The 17,080-nt window shown below is 56.4% G+C and overlaps 1 protein-coding gene across 7 annotated transcripts in view; it reads right to left on the bottom strand.

The window, feature by feature from the left end:
* Positions 1-15,693, bottom strand: part of ABLIM2 (actin binding LIM protein family member 2) — a 190,775-nt gene extending 175,082 nt beyond the window's left edge. For 6 of the 7 annotated variants that reach the window (XR_008524318.2, XM_024246401.3, XM_054553664.2 and 3 more), the window contains exon 1: positions 15,563-15,682. Coding sequence is in view for 6 of the 7 variants with exons in the window: in XM_024246401.3 (XP_024102169.2) it covers positions 15,563-15,572 (10 nt within the window). In the remaining variant the exon portion in view is untranslated. Of the gene's footprint in view, positions 1-15,562 lie in introns of all 7 variants that reach the window. The other variant, XM_024246408.3, reaches the window with a different exon arrangement.
* Positions 15,694-17,080: the final 1,387 nt, after the last annotated feature.

Raw genomic sequence — 17,080 nt, 5'->3', positions numbered from 1 at the left:
TCCTCTTGCTTCATGGTTAAACATCTTGAAAAGGGCGTCAATGTCAGCAGTGCCCATACTGGGAAGGGGGGGCGGGAGTGGGGGGCATCTGCAAATGCGTCTCCTGGGGCCTGCCCAGCTCTATCACAGCATCCCAGGCTGAGGCCCAGGCATCTGCGTGTTGTACTGTCAGGGGTCTCCACCCCTCTAAGGAAGGAGCTTCCTCCAGACACTGACTCCCAGGCCCCCGAGGCTGGGTTCCCTACACTGTCACTGAGCACATACTACCAGCCAGGTGCTATGGGAGGTACCGGAGGACCACGGTGCACAAAAGGCAGACAGCACTGTGGAGCCTTGCACCCTGCACCCTACCCAGGGCCTAAGGTCAGGGCACAGATGAAGTTCCTCAAACATACCCCCTCCCTCCCATCTCAGGGGCTCTGCACTAGTTGTCCCTGCTGTCAGGTGCCCTTCTCCCACTGCTTTGTCTGGCTAACTCCTACTTGGTTGGATGTCACCTCCTTCAGGAAGCCTGCCAGGATTTCTCTCTCAGGCCAGGTTCACTTTCTCTGGCCCCACAGTCCCCCTCCCTGAGAAGTGCTTTCTCATGGAGTGTCATCACTTACTGCATGCCTTCTTCGTTGGCTGGGTGCTCCTGGAGGGAAGAACTGCCTCCAGTGCCCGGCCAGAGGATCGACATGCTCCAGGGAACATACCACCTCTAGCCTCCCTGCCAAGCCCGTGGATGCTGCTTAGTCGCATGTCAGAAGACACGGCTGCCCGTCAGCCCTGGGGTGGGGCCGGGCCTTTGCAGCAGGCTGGGGGGTCTTCTGTGAGGGGCGTCCTTCCTGCTGTCGGTCTCCTCGGGGAGCGGCAGGTCCTCACCGGGGAAACCGGAGCTTGGAGGGGAGGACTTAGGTCCCAGGAGAAACCACCAGCCCCCACCCTGAAAGCTGCCCCTTGGGGCTTCCCAGGTCAACACCAAGGAGGGGCCAGCTGTAGCCTGATGGTCCCCTCCCTCCCAAATCCAGAGCAAAGTCCTGCTGGGATCTCCTGCTGGGCCACAGGGGTGCCTGGCAGAGTTGGGGAAAGGGAAGGGATCAAAGCACCCAGCAGAGCCTCAGAGGCGAAGCAGCCCCTGGTGCTGGGGCAGAAATTGCTGGTAAAATCCCAATTTCCAGCAAAATACTCCTTCTAAGTTGTCAATCTCCTAGGAGGCTGTGGGTCACATTTTAAGGAAGAAGAGAGAGAGAGTTTCTAAGTCCCTTCCAGAATCCTCATCCACCACCTACGGCAGTGATGACTCTGCCCCTTATGCCCCAGGGCCGCCGCTGGGGGACTCGTTCTATTTGAAAGGCAAGGCGTGGAGGAGAATCACAAATACGCAGACAGCACATAAAATGACTCCCGCACTGAGCTGAGAGAAGGCTTGTGAAAGCCTCACAGGAAGCTGACCCACATTTAATGCAGATTATGGAAGGAGGGAGGGAGGGAGGGAGGGTGCCATTCAGCTGAGCACAGGGTCTGGAAGGACACAGCCTGAGCTCCAGTGCCAGCCCAGCAGGTGACGCGGGGCAGGCTTCTCCATGTCACTTTGCCTCTATGTCCCCATCTGTAAAATGGGGAGTCACAGCTCCCCACCCCGCCACCCAGTGTGAAGAGGACTCACAGAGGTGATGTGGCCCGAACTCAGCCAGTGTTATGACCCCCGCTATGCTGCTGTTCTCCACCAGCTGCCGGGCACCCTTTTATCAAGAATTGTGAGCTCTTTGGAAAGCAAAAAATGCACCATCCGCAAAAGGGATGTTTTTTATCAGGCGCAGAACTCTTTGTTCCCTATTGGCCTGAGAATTTGAAAGAACCCGTGAGGAGACATGCTCTGGGGAGGCGGCGGCACTGAGTGGGTGTTCTAAGAGGCAGGCATGCCAGTGGGAAGCCCACCTCCCATCTTTACCAGCCGTGTGACCCAGGGCGGGTTGTGCCTCCTGTCTTATCCAAGTGCCCTCATCTGCCAACTGGGAGCAGTAACATCGCCTCACAGGGCTTTATGGTGTCGGAGATCAATCTGCAGCCTCGCTCCTGTGCCCAGTGTTGCTAGGTGCTCTGTAAATGGTAGGTATTGATTTTTTTTTTTTTCCAGACAGAGTCTCACTCTGTCGCCCAGGCTGGAGTGCAATGGCATCATCTCAGCTCACTGCAACCTCCGCCTCCCAGATTCAAGCAATTCTCCTGCTTCAGCCTCCCGAGTAGCTGGGATTAAAGGCACACACCACCACGCCCAGCTAATTTTTGTATTTTTAGTAGAGGCGGGGTTTCTCCATGTTGGCCAGGCTGATCTTGAACTCCTGACCTCAGGTGATCTGCCCACCTCAGCTTTCCAAAGTGCTAGGATTACAGGCGTGAGCCACCGCGCCCGGCCAGGTATTGATTTTCATTAGACAAATCAATCACTCCCTTTGGATCCCACTCTGGTGAGCGCTGGGGGTTCCTGAGGTTGCCAGCACACCCAGGATATATTTAGCTCTCTGCTGGAGCCCTGCTGGGTGCTAGCATTCCAGCTGAGGACATGAAATCTCAGGCCAGCTCCTAATTTCTCATTGGCAACCATGGATTTTGCTCCAGAGCAGAACTCCCTCTCTTTTATAACTGTAGACTAAATTATCCCCAGACTACACACTCGTGTATATATATACACACACACACACACACACACTTGAGATCCCTGTGCTTGTAACATGTCAATACCGCTCACAGCCCTAGCTCAACAGTGAAAGTCCACCTCCCAAAATAGAGAATCTCAGAGCAAGAGGACCTGGCCAGCTGCCGGGGAGGCTGACAGCTGCTTCCTAATGGAGTGTCCTTGAGAACTAGTATTGAGCAAACCCGCCACTAGTATGTCCTTAAAATGGATCAGCAGTGAAAACATAGACCAGCAAAGCATTAGGAACAAAGGAAAATTGCCCATGATCCTAGCACATTTTTTTTCTGAGATGTTTTTCTGCATATTTTGCATACTGTAAGAAATGATGTGTCCTGAGTTCTTCATCTACCACCAGCCTTCACATATACTTTATTCATGCTTCATAATATTTTTAATGCACAATATTCCATCTTTTATCAGCAGCTGTCAAAGTATGGTCTAGGGAGGTCCTCAGGACCTCACACAGGGTTTGGTGGTCAAAATCCTTTCAATAACAACACAAAGATATGGCTTCCCTTTTCACTCTCACTCTCTCCTGAGTGTACAATGGAGTTTTGCAGAGGCCGCATGACATGTGACGTCGCAACTGATTTAACGCAGGGCAGACATCAGAATCCAGCCGTCACCTACAAAGCCAGTTATTAATGAGATTTGCAAAGCTGTAAAGCAGTGCCTCAGCTCACTAAAAATGCTCTTATGTTAACGTGCAGAGCAGTCATTGACCTTTTGCGGTTTAACACATTTTTTATTTTTCAATTTTCATTTATTTATATATATTTTTGGAGACAGGGTCTCACCCTGTCACCCAGGCTGGAGTGCAGTGGTGCAATCATGGCTCACCGCAGCCTCAACCTCCCAGGCTCAAGCGATCCTCCTGCCTCAGCCCCCAGAGCAGCTGGGACTAGGCACATGCCCAGCTAATTTTTTTATTTTTTGTAGAGGCGGGATCTCACTATGTTGCCCAGGCTGGTCTTGAACTTCTGAGCTGAAGTGATCTGTCCACCTTGGCCTCCCAAAGTGCTGGGATTACAGGTGTGAGCCACCATGCCCAGTCAACAAATATTTTTTTAAATTCTGTTTTAATTTTGAATACAATAAATATCAAGAAATATAATGCACATAAGCAAAAGCTCTCTGGGGTCCTCGATAATTGAGCCCTGAGGCCCTAGAAGTTTGAGAAGTGCTGCCATGGATGGACAGGAATTTCCTTAGCCAGTGTTCTGCGGCTGGACATTTATGTTGCAGAGTATGTAACCCCTGCAGTCAACGGCTTTTTATTTCTGAAATTCATGTCTGTGTTTCAGAGCCTTTCTTCAGAAGAGATTCCCAGAAGTTGCATTATTCCATCAAAAGGCATGAATGTATTTAAGACTCCATACATTTCACCTAACCGCTCCTCAAATGATTAGACCAATTGATATTCTTATCCACAGTCTGTGACAGGATCTAACTCCTGGGACGTTTAAATTTAGCAAGTAACATTTTTTTATCCTATGAGAAGTCATTCTCACTTTCTCATCCATCCTAGAGACCCCACAGGGAGAAGAAAAGATATCGACCCGTTAAATAGGATGCACCAAAAGACTACCTGTGCCCGGCTGAGTAATGCCACCCCCAGAAGATATCCACATCTAATCGCTAAAACCTGTGACATATATGGTTAAAAGGGGAGGGGTCTTTGCAGATGTGATTTACATAAAGCGTCTAGAGACTGGGAGATGATTCTGGATGCTATGAGCGGGCCCTGAGTGCAATCTCAAGAGTCCTTATGGGGAGGAGGGAGTGGGAGACGACACCCACAGGGGAGAAGTCGCATGAAGATGGAGCTGAGGGAGGTTTGAAGACGCTGCCTTGAAGACTGGAGCAACGTGGCCACAAACCTCAGAATGTGGCAGCCACCAAAGCTGCAGGGGTGAGGACTGAGCTTCCCCTGAGCCCCCGAGGGAGCTGCCAGTGCCAAGTTTAGCCTCTCACACTGATATTGAACTGCTGGCCTCCAGAGCTGGGAGGAAATGCCTTCTCTTGCTTTAAGCCTCCCAGCTTGTGGTCACTGGTGACCGCAGCCCCTAGACACTCACAGGTGGCCTTTGCCTGGCACTCTGGTTGTGCCACCTTCCCTGAGCGAGGCACAGACCTGCACAAAACCCTTCCTTTAATGTGTGAATCGCCCTTTAATCACGAAGTCAGCCCTAGGCCCAATATCCCAGAAGAGGGGGCATGAGTCAGGGCCCAGATGGAGACCAACCCCAAACTCTGAGGCCCAGGTGGGCAGGCACCAAGGGACAGTGGCCCGACCTTGCTGGGGAGAAATCCCTCTCCAAACCCCACCATGCGCACCTTCCCCCGCAGAGAAGGGGTTTGGGGTGGCAGGACGCAGGGGCAGAGAGAGAAAAGGAGGAGGCGGCGGTGGTGCAGCAGAAGCTCTCCTGCGGGGGCCCTGGGCCAGGCAGGTTCTGAAGGACCCAGCGTGTCTGGAGGGGAGAGAATGAGCTGGTGGATGAGAGGGCTGCAGCTGCAGGTGACCTAAGCAGCACTGAGGTCCTGGGGAGGCCTCCCACTGGATTCCAGAGGGGGCTCTGGGCCTACAGTGAAGCAGGGCCCACAGGAGGTGAGGGAGCCACTCAGGACGCGGCGGGGCCATGGCGCACCATGGTTAGGAGTGCAGGTTCTGCAGCTGGCAAGGTGCTTCTCAGCCGAATCACCTCGGGAGAGTTACCTAATTCCCTGGGCCTCTGTTTGCTCACCTGTGAAGTGAGAATACCGGAAGTCCTGAGCAAGGAGATCTGATGTAAGGATTATAGGGTGAAAGCACACTGCAGTGCAGGGTCCCGGCACGGTGCTGGGTCCACATCGGGGAACCGCGTAAGCCATTCCCCCGTGGGCATGCACAGCAGAGTCCTGCTTGCCTGGAAGCAAATGCTACATCCCAAGGTGTCCACTGCCCCAAACCACACACAGGCTCAGAGTTGGAAAGATTCTCTAGGACAAGCCCAAGCCCAACAGAGATAAGGAGGCCAAGGCTCAGCGGGTACATGGCCTGGGCTGGTTCCTGGTCCCCCGCCTCTCCATTAGACCACCCCTATCTCCTCCCAGAGCTGCTTATGCACCAAGAGACCCAGGCTCCGCAGGCACCAGGGAGATCAGGGCCACGCCAGGACCCAGGATCTGGAGGCACCAGGGAGAGTCCAGCTGTGCTGAGGCCCAGGGTCCCCAGACAATAGGGAGAGTCAGGCCACGCTGAGATCTGGGGTCCCCAGATACCAGGGCAGATCCAGCCGGAGTGTGAAGGGGTCTGCAGGGCTGGGGCCATCTGGAGGCTCCAGGGGAGATGCGCTTCCATGCCTCTTCCAGCTTCTAGGGGCACCCGAGTTTCTTGGTGCGGGGCCCCTCTCTTCACCCTCAGAGCCAGGCGTGGAGACTTCTCTCTCCTCTCTGCTGCCTCCTGCCTCCTGTTAGAGAGAAGCCTCAGGCCCCCTGAAATCCAAAGCAGTCTCCCTGTGGCAAAATCCTTCACATAGTCGCATATAAACAGTCATTTTGCCACATGAGGTCACACAGTCACAGGGCCTGGGATTAAGACATGGGCACCTTTGAGTCCACTGTTCAGCTCCCCCGCACCATCCAAGAGGAGGTATTTCAGAGAGGGCAGGTCCCAGCTCCAGGCTGCAGAGCAGGCAGGAGCAGGCACAAATCTCCACAGGAAACCCCAGCTTGGTCTGTGTCCACCAATTCAGAGGAGGGAGGGACGTGGAGGGCCTAGAGATGGGAAGAAAGCTTCACAGAGGCCCCGGAGTCCGGCAGAGCCTTGAAAGGGAGAGGAGGACGGACTCCAGGGGAGTGGGGGCAGGCAGAAGGCGGCAGGAAGAATGCAAGGCTGTTGGGGGATCAGGGCAAAGACAGCACATAGTAGGTGCTTAATAAATAGTCGTGGAGGGACGGGAGGAACATTCTGGAAGAGCTGTGAGCCCTTGGGAGGCTGTTGACTGCTGGACACAGAGGAGGTCCGGACCTAGGCTGAGACTTCCCCAGCACCTCACACTCAGGACTGGCCCTGCGCCTAGACAGGACGGGGCCTATGGAGTAAGACCCCACACAGCCGGTCCCTCTGTGGGACGATTCAGAGGCTCCCAATGGGACTGAGTCCCCACTTGCCAGAGTGGTGTCCCCCATCCAAATGCCCCTTCCTGGCTTCCCCTCCCTTCCCCCTCTTACCCTCCTCACACCTCCCTCATGCTTCCTGGGGTCACCTCCCAGGTAAGCCACCTGTACCCAAGTTCCCGCTGCACCTACTCAGGGAGCCTAAATGGAGAGAGTTGTGGGGCAAAGGGGTTGGAACATCGTGAGGGCATTTGAAACCTGGCTGCCAGGTTGAAGCTCTGCATGCTCCTTTGAATTCTTCTTTCTGGGCACTTCGTGTCCAACTGCAGCATCAACTGATGTCATTTTCCATGTGCAATCCCGGGAACACTGAGGTCCGCAGAAGCAGAGGGTCAGAGAGACAGGCCAGGCTGTCACACGGAATGACGGCAGACAGATGAGGAGGCCATGCTGCACTGGGGACGGAGTTCCACCTGTCACTCATCCTCCACTCCTTGGGTGTTCATGAAATGCCTCCTCTCATTCTACCTGAGTGGCTTTCAGGGGAGCCAGTACAAGGCCCCGTTGTGCCCTGAGGACAGACGCCAGCGGGGACAGAGGCAGCGTGCTAGCCGCAGTGACACTGAGCACTTTTCTTGGTGTGCTGGCTGGACTCACATTGCCGGATCGTCTCTCTAACTCATCGCTCTAAGCATGGAGAAACCAAAGTCCCAAAGTTCCAGCATAGGGTGCGAGCTCCGTGCCGGAGGCGGGAGGAGCCACTGCTGCTGCCTGGGATGGGGGCTGCTCAGTAGAATGCAGCTAAAATGAAGCTTCGAGCTGAGACTGATGACTCAAGACACCACGCCTTCTGAGGATGCTATGCCGAGAAGAACCGGGAGCTGGGCGGCTCTCTGGAGACAGTGCTCCTCCTGGCACTGGGCTGCAGCCTTGTAAACACGACTGAGATGAGGCTGGCAGGGGAGACAGCAGGACCAGAGAAGGGGAGGGGAAGCTGTGAACCCAGCCTAGGGTGTGGCTGATGATGCCAAAGCGGCTCCCACGGGGCACGACGACAGGTTTGTCCCTGAGCTGTGAAGGGTATTTATGGCTGTGACAAAGGCCACCCTGCCTGTTCCCTGGTGCCTGCTGTGCCCAGGCCCTTGACTCTCACTCAGCATCTCTGAGTCTACAGTAACCCCTCAAAAGCAGCTGTCATCACCTGTACTTTTTATGTGGGGAAATTGAGGCAAAGGGCAGTTAAGCAATCCGCTTGGAGAAACACACAACTAGCAAGTGACGACTGGGGCTGGAGCCCAGGTATGCCTGGTCCCAAAGCCAGTGCATCTTCTGAGGCATCCAGACTGCCCCCCTCACGTTTGGAAATTTTCGGCCAAGGGAAGTGGCATGAAGCCACCCAGCTCGTTAACCACAGCAGACCTGTTTGTTCTAGGCCTGGAAGCTGCAGATGGCGGGAAGCCCCAGAGCCAGCCCTGGCACCCACAAGGGCCGGGTGCCAAATCCAGCAAGGACCAGTGAGCATCCCAGAATCCAAAGCCCCCTCCTCTGCCCCAGTCCTTCCCAGACACAAGGGACACAGCTGCCCTCCTAGCTCGAGCTCCAGGCAGACATCCACAGAAGCCACTAATCCGCAGGCGGCAAGGCACCTCCCTCCACACCAGAGACCCTCAGCGTGAGGCCCAAGTACTGCTCACCCAGCCGGGAGCATCTCGAGAGCCAGATGAGAAAGGCAGGCACAGCAGGGTCCCCGAAATGGCAGCCAGGCCTCACGGCCAAACAGTGGGCGGGGTGGGGAGGCGGTGTCAGAAGAAAGCAGGGTTGTACCCCGAGGATGGCAGTGGCCCTGTTTTTACAGATGGGTACACTGAGGCACAGAGGGACGATGACTTGTCTAAGGTCACAGAGGTCCAGGCGAGGGGCTGGAGACGCTGCTGGGCTGGGCTGTGTAAGCAGGGGGAGAGGCACTGCCTTCAGTGGAACAGATGGACCCTGGGGGCATTGCAGGACTTGGGGTGGGGGTGGGGGAGCCGGAGCAGAGGGTCAGGGGTCCGGGGGGCACATGGGCTCAATGTGGTGAAAATCCTTCTCAGGCCCAGGCTATCTGAGGGTGAGTCGCGGAGGCCATGCAATGACGCTAGGCAGGAACCCCCACAGGAGGCGGGTTTGGGTCTGGTCCTGCCTCCTGGCTCTGTGCTGGCAGGTCCTGCAGCTGGAAAATGGGAATAACACACCACGGCCCAGGCAAAAAGATGGGCTGTGTGAGACCCTCACCAAGAAGCACCATCATGATGCCCCCAAACGGGCCAGGCTTTATCCACACCAACACTCAGCCACACGTTATGAGGCAACAACCAATCCCCCATAGCCGCTGGCTAAAGCATGCAGGCAGGGGATGGGCAGACAGAGCCCGCCCAGCCAGGGACACGTGTGTTGTGGCTGAGTCGGGCACACTGGGGTTCAAATCCCAGCTCTGCCATTTACAAATCACGTGACACCAGGCCCCGAACGGGACTCACAGGCATTTCCTCCTCTGTAGGTAGAGATGCCACCGGCCGCTCTGAGCAGCACTGTGAGGACCCCGGGAGGAAACCTATACGAGCATCTGGCCCAGGGCCCCAGGGTGGCACTTGATGAGCCGCAGTCTCTGTGACATTTAAGCCTGTCCCACCTGGGTGCTGCCCGACACCCTAGACACCCTGAGCAGCCCTGGCGATGGAAAAATTCCTTGAGTAAATTAAGACTGCTCGACTCGGGTTGCTCTGTGCTGGGTGTGAGCCTCGGAGGTCTGCTCTTTTGGGGCTTCCCCAGGACTGGGACAGCCGTGTCCATCATGCGGGGATGACTGCAGGACCCATGTGATCAGCCTCAAGCACTAGGAGCTACCCCAGGACATGACCCATGTTTTCCTATTGCAACTATTTTAACAACCTCTGTGAGCCTCTACCATGTGCCAGGCAGAGGCTGGTCAGCTCATGAGACCCTCAATCCCTACCAAGACCCTGGGGAGGGGCAGCAACGGAAAGAAGGACACAGAGGTCTCATCTTTGATCATGCTAGCAAGTGGCAGGGCTGGGTGTGAGCCTGAGACCCCACTTCAGGGTAGGTTTTACGGATCCCTACCCAGGCAGAGGCACAGCCAAGGGGTGCAGCAAGGAAGCCCCTGAGTATCTTTGCAGGGAAGGGGCTATGGAATCCAGGCTCTGGGGTTGGTTGATGGCATCAGGCCAGCAGCCTGATCTGGCTGCAAGGATAGGCAGTGCCTGCTTAAAGGGCCAGCGACAAGACAGGCCCCTTCATCTCCCAGTCTTGCCAATTTCCTCTCGCGAGCTTGGAGGTCTCCCGTGACCCAGATGATGCTCTGGAAGCCCAGGGTGTAGGCCAGGCAGCTTTTCCATGAGTCAGGGACACACACCTTTTTCTGGGACAGTAAGATTGGACTTTCCAAGAGTTGATCAAACTCAAGACTTGATTCTAGAAAATATCCTATCTACCCCCAAACTATCTCATTGACAGAAACCATAAAGAGTCAAAGGATCTTGGGTGGCCAGGTTAGGAAGGAACCCTGCACATCACGGAAGAACAGGGCAGAGCTTGGGGGTGACCAGGCTAAGCGGAGACTGCCAATGTCTGGGCAATGGCAGTCCTCTCCAGATACAATCTCAGATGAATTTCTGGGTCAGGGGAGTCTGGCTTCTGCTGCACCTCATTCACAGTGGAGTCAGGCAGGGAAAATCTGCAGCGGTGCAGCTGCCTGTGCTAAGCTCCCTCAATGCTGGGAGACACCCCCATCCCATGCAGCAGATAGTGGCCCTGCAGAACAGAATCGCCGGACTTCTCCCGGAGTGACGGGTTTCTACCAGCGCATGCCCTTCTCAGAGCTGGAGGTAGAGTGTGCTTTCTTCTTTCCATTTGATCTTTCAGTACAAAAGAAAAGGGCACACAATGAAGAAAACTTGGAAAACACATGGAAAGTAAAAAGGTGCAGAAGACAGAAAACTTTGTTCCTTCTCCCACATCTTACAGATGGGCACCGACGGCACTTCCCGACATTGCCCCCTCACTGTTTCTGTAGAGTTGACATCCTATATGACATACAATTTTGTCCTGAGCTGTTTTCTAAATTAAACTTCTTTTCTTTTTTTTTTTTTTTTTTTGAGAAGGAGTCTTGCTCTGTCGCCCAGGCTAGAGTGCAGTGGCGTGATCTCCACTTGCTGCAAGCTCCGCCTCCCGGGTTCACGCCATTCTCCTGCCTCAGCCTCCCGAGTAGCTGGGTCTACAGGCACCCGCCACCGTGCCCAGCTAATTTTTTGTATTTTTAGTAGAGACAGGGTTTCACCGTGTTAGCCAGGATGGTCCTGATCTCCTGACCTTGTGATCTGCCCGCCTCGGCCTCCCAAAGTGCTGGGATTACAGGCATGAGTCACCACGCCCAGCCACTTCTTTTCTTTTCTTTTTCTTTTTTTTTTTGGAGACAGAGTCTTGCTCTGTCACCAGGCTGGAGTATAGTGGCACGATCTCAGCTCACTGCAACCTCTGACTCCCTGGTTCAAGCGATTCTCCTGCCTCAGCCTCCCGAGTAGCGGGGATTACAGGCACCCACCACCACACCCAGCTAATTTTTGTATTTTTAGTAGAGATGGGGTTTCACCATGTTGGCCAGGCTGGTCTCAATCTCCTGACCTTGTGATCTGCCCTCCTTGGCCTCCCAAAGTGGTGGGATTACAGGCGTGAGCCACTGCACCCGGCCAATTAAACCTATTTTCTTAAGCATTTTCTCCTAACATTAGAAATTCTTTACATATGCAGTTAATTCTTCACATGGGTGGTAACTTCATATACATGTCTTCCCCACCGCCCAATTAGAATATAAGTTCAAGAGAACATAGATTTTGGGTTGTTCTCATCCATTGCTGAATCCCAGGGCCTGGAGCAGCGTGGGCTCATGTATTAGTCTGTTCTCATGTTGCCAATGAAGACATACCCAGGACTGGGTAATTTATAAAGGAAATAGGTTTCACGGACTTACAGTTCCACATAGCTAGGGAGGCCTCACCATCATGGCGGAAGACGAAGGAGGGGCAAAGGGACGTCTTACATGGCGGCAGGCAAGAGAGCGTGTGCAGAGGAACTGCCCTTTATAAAACCATCAGCTATTGCGAGCCTTAATCACTACCATGAGAACAGTATGGGGGAAACCACCCCCGTGATTCAATTATCTCCACCTGGCCCTGCCCTTGACACGTGGGGATTATTACAACTCAAGGTAAGACGTGGGTGGGGACACAGCCAGACCGTATTAGCTCATAGTAGGCATTTTGCGCATCTTTGCGGAATAACGAGTGAGTGAGATGGAACAGATGGCTCATATTCCATCACTGGCTTCCACAGTTTGGTGGTTTCTAACATTTTGTTGTTACTAGTAAGGCTGAGATGAATGTTTCTGTGGCTACGTCATTGCCCATTCTTGGATTAGGTGAAGAAATATGTCTCTGTTCCAAATACTAGGATGTGCACCGTCCACAGTCTGAGGACTAGGGCTCAGGTTCGGGCTCTGCCACATCCTCTCCTTGGCCCTAGACAGCTGCTTTTCCTTCCCTAAACCTTGGTTTCCCCCTTTGTGCAGGTGGGTGGGTTTGGGCTGGAACATTCCTCACGTCCCTTCCAGCTCCATGATCCTAAGAGCAGCATGGAAACAGAAGGCTGAGTCAGCCACCAGGCCTCCCTTGGCCCCGCACCCCTGTTATGGACTGAATTGTCTAAATTCATATGCTGAAGTCCTAACCCCCAGTACTCCAGGATGCGACTATGCATGGAGACAGGACCTTTAAGGAGGCCACTAAGGTGACATGAGGTCATGAGGGTAGGCTCTAACCCAGTCTGGCTGGGGTTTTCATAAGAAGAACAGATTAGGACACAGACACACACAAAGGGAAGACGGTTCGAGGACACAGGGAGAGGGCAGCCATCCACAAGCCAAGGAGAGAGGCTTTAGAAGGAAGTAACCCAGCTGACACCTTGATCTCAGACTTCTGGCCTCTAGAATGGGCAAAAAAATAAGTGTCTTCTCTTTAAGCCACGTGGTCTTTAACACTTTGTTATGGAGCAAATTAACACAACCCCTCAGGAGCCTCTGTTCACCTGGGGGAATCTGACCTGCCAGGCCAGCAGCTGCCCAGGAGAATATTTAGGCTCAGGAGTACAGGCCTTGCTCAAGGATCTGGTGCCCACTGGTGGCAGACCTGGCACTGGAATCCCCCCACCCCGCCCCCTGCCCCAGCTCAGGTACCTTCCTCAACCCCACCCCCAGCTGGCCCCCTTGTGACCACATGGGCTGCAGTGAGATGAAGCTACACCACACTGATTGTCACCTGCTGGGCTCACCATGTGTGGACTGGCACTGCACTCAGAACTAAAGGCCTGCCCACCATACTACTGGGGAAACTGAGGCAGGGGGCCCTCCACAGCTAGGACATTGGATTCAGATCCAGGCCTGTCTGGTATGGGATGCCATCTCCTTCCACCTTGCCATGTGCTGTATAAACAATCGCTCCGGCCACCTGAAATCAACAGGCAACAAAAGTAAGGCAACTGCCTGGCCTCAATCCACACCCGGGTCATCTTGGAGGCGCCCTGTGTCATGAACTGAAGACATGCACACAGCCCAAAGGAACAGGGAGCCTGCAGCCCAGGAGGGTTAGACAGGTTGCCCTGGGCTCTGAGCCTCCAGCCCATTTGGGCAGCTGGAGACTGGACCAGATGATGCTCAGCCACTCCTACCAGTGCTGAGCTCTGGAATAATGCCAGCCAGTATGGGGAGGGCCATGGGGGACCTGCCCTTGTTGCCCTTGTTGATGATGGAAGCTCCTGTCCTGCCAGACATACACAGTGGCCGGACGTTAGAGCCCACATGCCAGGAACAAGGGACCATGCTGTCTGCTCTCCCCCACTGTGTGGGTGGGAATGCCTGCTGTGCGCATCATTGGCTGGGGACAGGGCTGGGCAGGGGCGACAGGTGGCCCGGAGAGCACACACTGCCAGTTCCAAAGGGCTGGATTGATTCAGAGGGGCTGAGCTGAGCTGGCCACCCAGCAATGACCATCCCAAACTACCGAGGGCCTCCCAGGTGTGGGGCTCTTCATGTTATACCTTGTCCCCTCCAGGCAACCAATGCTACTGCTCTTACAGGTGAGGAAGCCAAGCTCTGGAAGGTGCCACCTATGCCTAAGACCACCAGGCAGGCAGGCACCATGGTTCAAACCCCAGTCTCTGCCCCCAAGTGCCCCAGTGCCCCCACACCCCTTCTCATCAGATGCAGAGGAGAGATGCCAGCACTGCTTCCGAGGCTCTCCCTGATGACAGGGGGGACCACAGGTATCAATTATGGCCACAAGAAGCATAAAATTACTCTGTGTGCACCCAGCCATTATCCCCACCTGCCATTAGATAAATGTGTCTGGAGGTTCTGCCAAGTCTCAGGGTGCCCTGCTCCCCAGCCACCCCCAGATAACTAGGTTGGCCATTTCAGAAATCCTCTTCCAAAGGGTTCTGCCTCCGACCTCCCCAACCGCCTGCCATTGCTCTCGGCTACTCCCAAAGGCTCCCTGCAACGCAGTCCCTCCTTCCTTGGATTGGAGGGGGAGGGAGAGAATCTCCCCAGGGAGGGGAGTCCCTGGCCCCTCAGCCCCCGCCTCCTTCTAGGCCTACAGCCCACAGGAAGCTCTTACTAAATTCACATTCTCTCCCCAGTCCAATCTCCCCCAGGGGAAGCGGCTGTCCCCATTGGTTTCTGCAACATGGCCAAGGGCCATACTGCAGTCCCTGGCGCGACAGGCTTAGAGGAAAGAGCACAAGAGTCAGGGAGCCCCGGGTTCGAATCCCCGCCCCCCCTTCCTGAGCCAAGCAAGTGACTCAAGCCTGGTGCGCCTCGGGTCACACCCTGAAAAATGGGGTGACAGCCCTTCCCTGCCGGGAATGCAACGATAAGCCCTCAGCCCCGTGCGGGCCCCAGGAGGCTCTCAGATCCGGGCATCCTCAGGCCGCCTCCAGGGCTCACCGCCAAGGGCTCCAGTTCTAGGTCTCAGTTTCCCCAACAGCACAAGGCGCGGCTGGGTTCCAGCGCTGTGGGATTTTTCCAGCGCCGCACAGAGGCTGTCAGATCCCGGAGGGTGGGTGCGGCGGGAAAGGCAGGGGTGCGACGCGCAGGGGCGAGGGGCTGGAGACGCGCAGAGAACGGGTCGGGGCCGGGTCTGACACTTGCGGGCTCCGGGTCCCCAGATCTGCTGCGGAGAGTCCTGGGCGCCGAGGGTCGGCCTGACGCCCCCAACCCAGGCGCTGCCAAAGCGGCGCAAGGGCGGCGCCCCCAGCTGCAAAGCCTCACCTATCATCTCACCTCTGCGTGCCTAGGTCTGCTGGGGCCCCGGCCCTTCGCCCGGAACCCAGGCCCCCGCGCGGACCCTGACCGCTTTCTGCAGCCTGGAACAACCCGGACCCCCGTGAGAAGCAAAGAAGGGGCGCCTTCCAGACAGCCTGGCGCAGCCACGCCGGCCGGCGCGCTGGGAAAGGATCCCCGGGCCCGCGCCACTGAGCTACGCGCTCCGGCAGCAGGGCAGGGGGCTGCGCTCTGGCCCCTCGGGGCTGCAAAATCCTGGAGCAAAAGTTGGGCGGAGCCGCTGGGTGATTTTCCCTGGCGTTGCAGGTGCAGCCTCCAAATGCTACCCAGCCCTTGCGATCCAGCGCGGCGATCCAGCGCGGCGATCCGCTGGTCCCTCGGTCCCCAGCACTCACCTGCACTCATCTCAGCAGCAGCTCGGAGTCGGGGCTGCCCGGCGCTGCGACAGCCAGACCCTCGGGCCCGCGGTGCCGCGCCCGCGCTATCCTCCGCCCGCCCGCCGGCTCCGCGCCCGCTCCTTGCGCACCCTCCAGGCAGGCCGCCGCAGCCCCACTGCGCGCAGGCCACGCCCACGCCACGCCCACTCCCACGCCCCTCCTGGCGGCCCCGCCCCGCGCCGGCTGCCGCCCGGGAGCACCCTGGGAAGTGTAGGCGCCTCGCCCCCACCGCTCCGCCTGGCTCCCCAGCTGCCGCGCGAGCGGACTACAAGTCCCAGCACGCTTCGCGATCAGCGCAGGCGCAGACGGGCGACGGCGGCTGAGGCCTTTCGCAATCGTTTTTAGATCTCTGCAGAGCTGTCGCCAAGGCCTGAGGGGCGACTTGGGGACTGCCGCTCTCGGAAGTCCGGGAGTCGCTAGGAGAGCGGCGCAGGGAAAAGCGAGCTTGGTGCAGCTCTTCTTGAGTCGTGGAGCTACAAGGCGCCTGAAGACCTTCTGGGCCAACTCTTCTTTCCCAGTTTACAGAGAGGGAAACTGAGGCGGGGGCGGTGCTCGGGCAGGATTAGCCCACATCCGTCGGCGAGGCTTGTACTGGTGGGGATTCGTGCGCAGGTTTCCTGCCTCCGGGCCTGGGCTGTCCCCGCCTCGCCACCCACCCCAGGCTCCCGTCGCTCCTCGCCGCCTGGCGCCCAGCTGGGGGGTGCACCGGGAGAGGTGGCGCGGCTCACTTCGGCGCAGTCCCCGGCCCCAGCCCCAACGGTGACCGGCTCCCCTGTGACATCAGGCGCCCAGCACAGGGCGTGGACGCGGGTGCAGGAGAGGGAGTCAGGGAATGGGGAGGAGTAGGGGTCCCCACTGTGTGCCTGGTGCGACAAAAGGCGAGCTGCAGAGAGGTCGGGAGGAGCCGGCCAACACAAGGATGCCCACCGGGCGCGGAGGGCCTGGGTTGGAGGAGCATTTAGGATGCAGAATCGCGGGAATCGCATGGAGAGAGAGGCCAAGGACTTTTGGCTTGGGCCAGGGCTGTTTGGAGATGCTTTCAACAAGGGGAAGAAGATTGGGCACAGAAAATGTAGACTGAATGGAACACTGAGGCAGGAGCAGGTACTCCTCCCCCTCCCTCAGCAGCAGCCATCTGCCCCAAGAGGGGCCAGGATGGGAGGCCAGGAGTACAGTGGCTCAGGGGGGAGCTGAAGTCCTGGGGAACAAGCCCAGCCCCACACACCCTAGAAATCCAAGAGGCCCAGCTAGGTGATTCTGCCCGCAGCTGCAGGGTTCCCATGCCAGTCCACTGGGATCTTCTGCCATGTGATTGAGGGCGCGCCAGATCTAAGGATCAGTGAGCTAATGTATGCCATGACCCAGTGTGAGTTGAGATCAAAAAACGTCTTTGCTTTGCTATTATTATTCTCGGTGGCTAACATAGGGCCTAGCACAGAGCAGGCACTCTGCAAATATCTGTTGAATAAACGGAGA

This window comes from Pongo abelii, chromosome 3 (assembly GCF_028885655.2).
Source record: "Pongo abelii isolate AG06213 chromosome 3, NHGRI_mPonAbe1-v2.0_pri, whole genome shotgun sequence".
Classification (NCBI taxonomy): domain Eukaryota; kingdom Metazoa; phylum Chordata; class Mammalia; order Primates; family Hominidae; genus Pongo; species Pongo abelii.
This window is presented reverse-complemented; position numbering and strand designations above follow the sequence as displayed.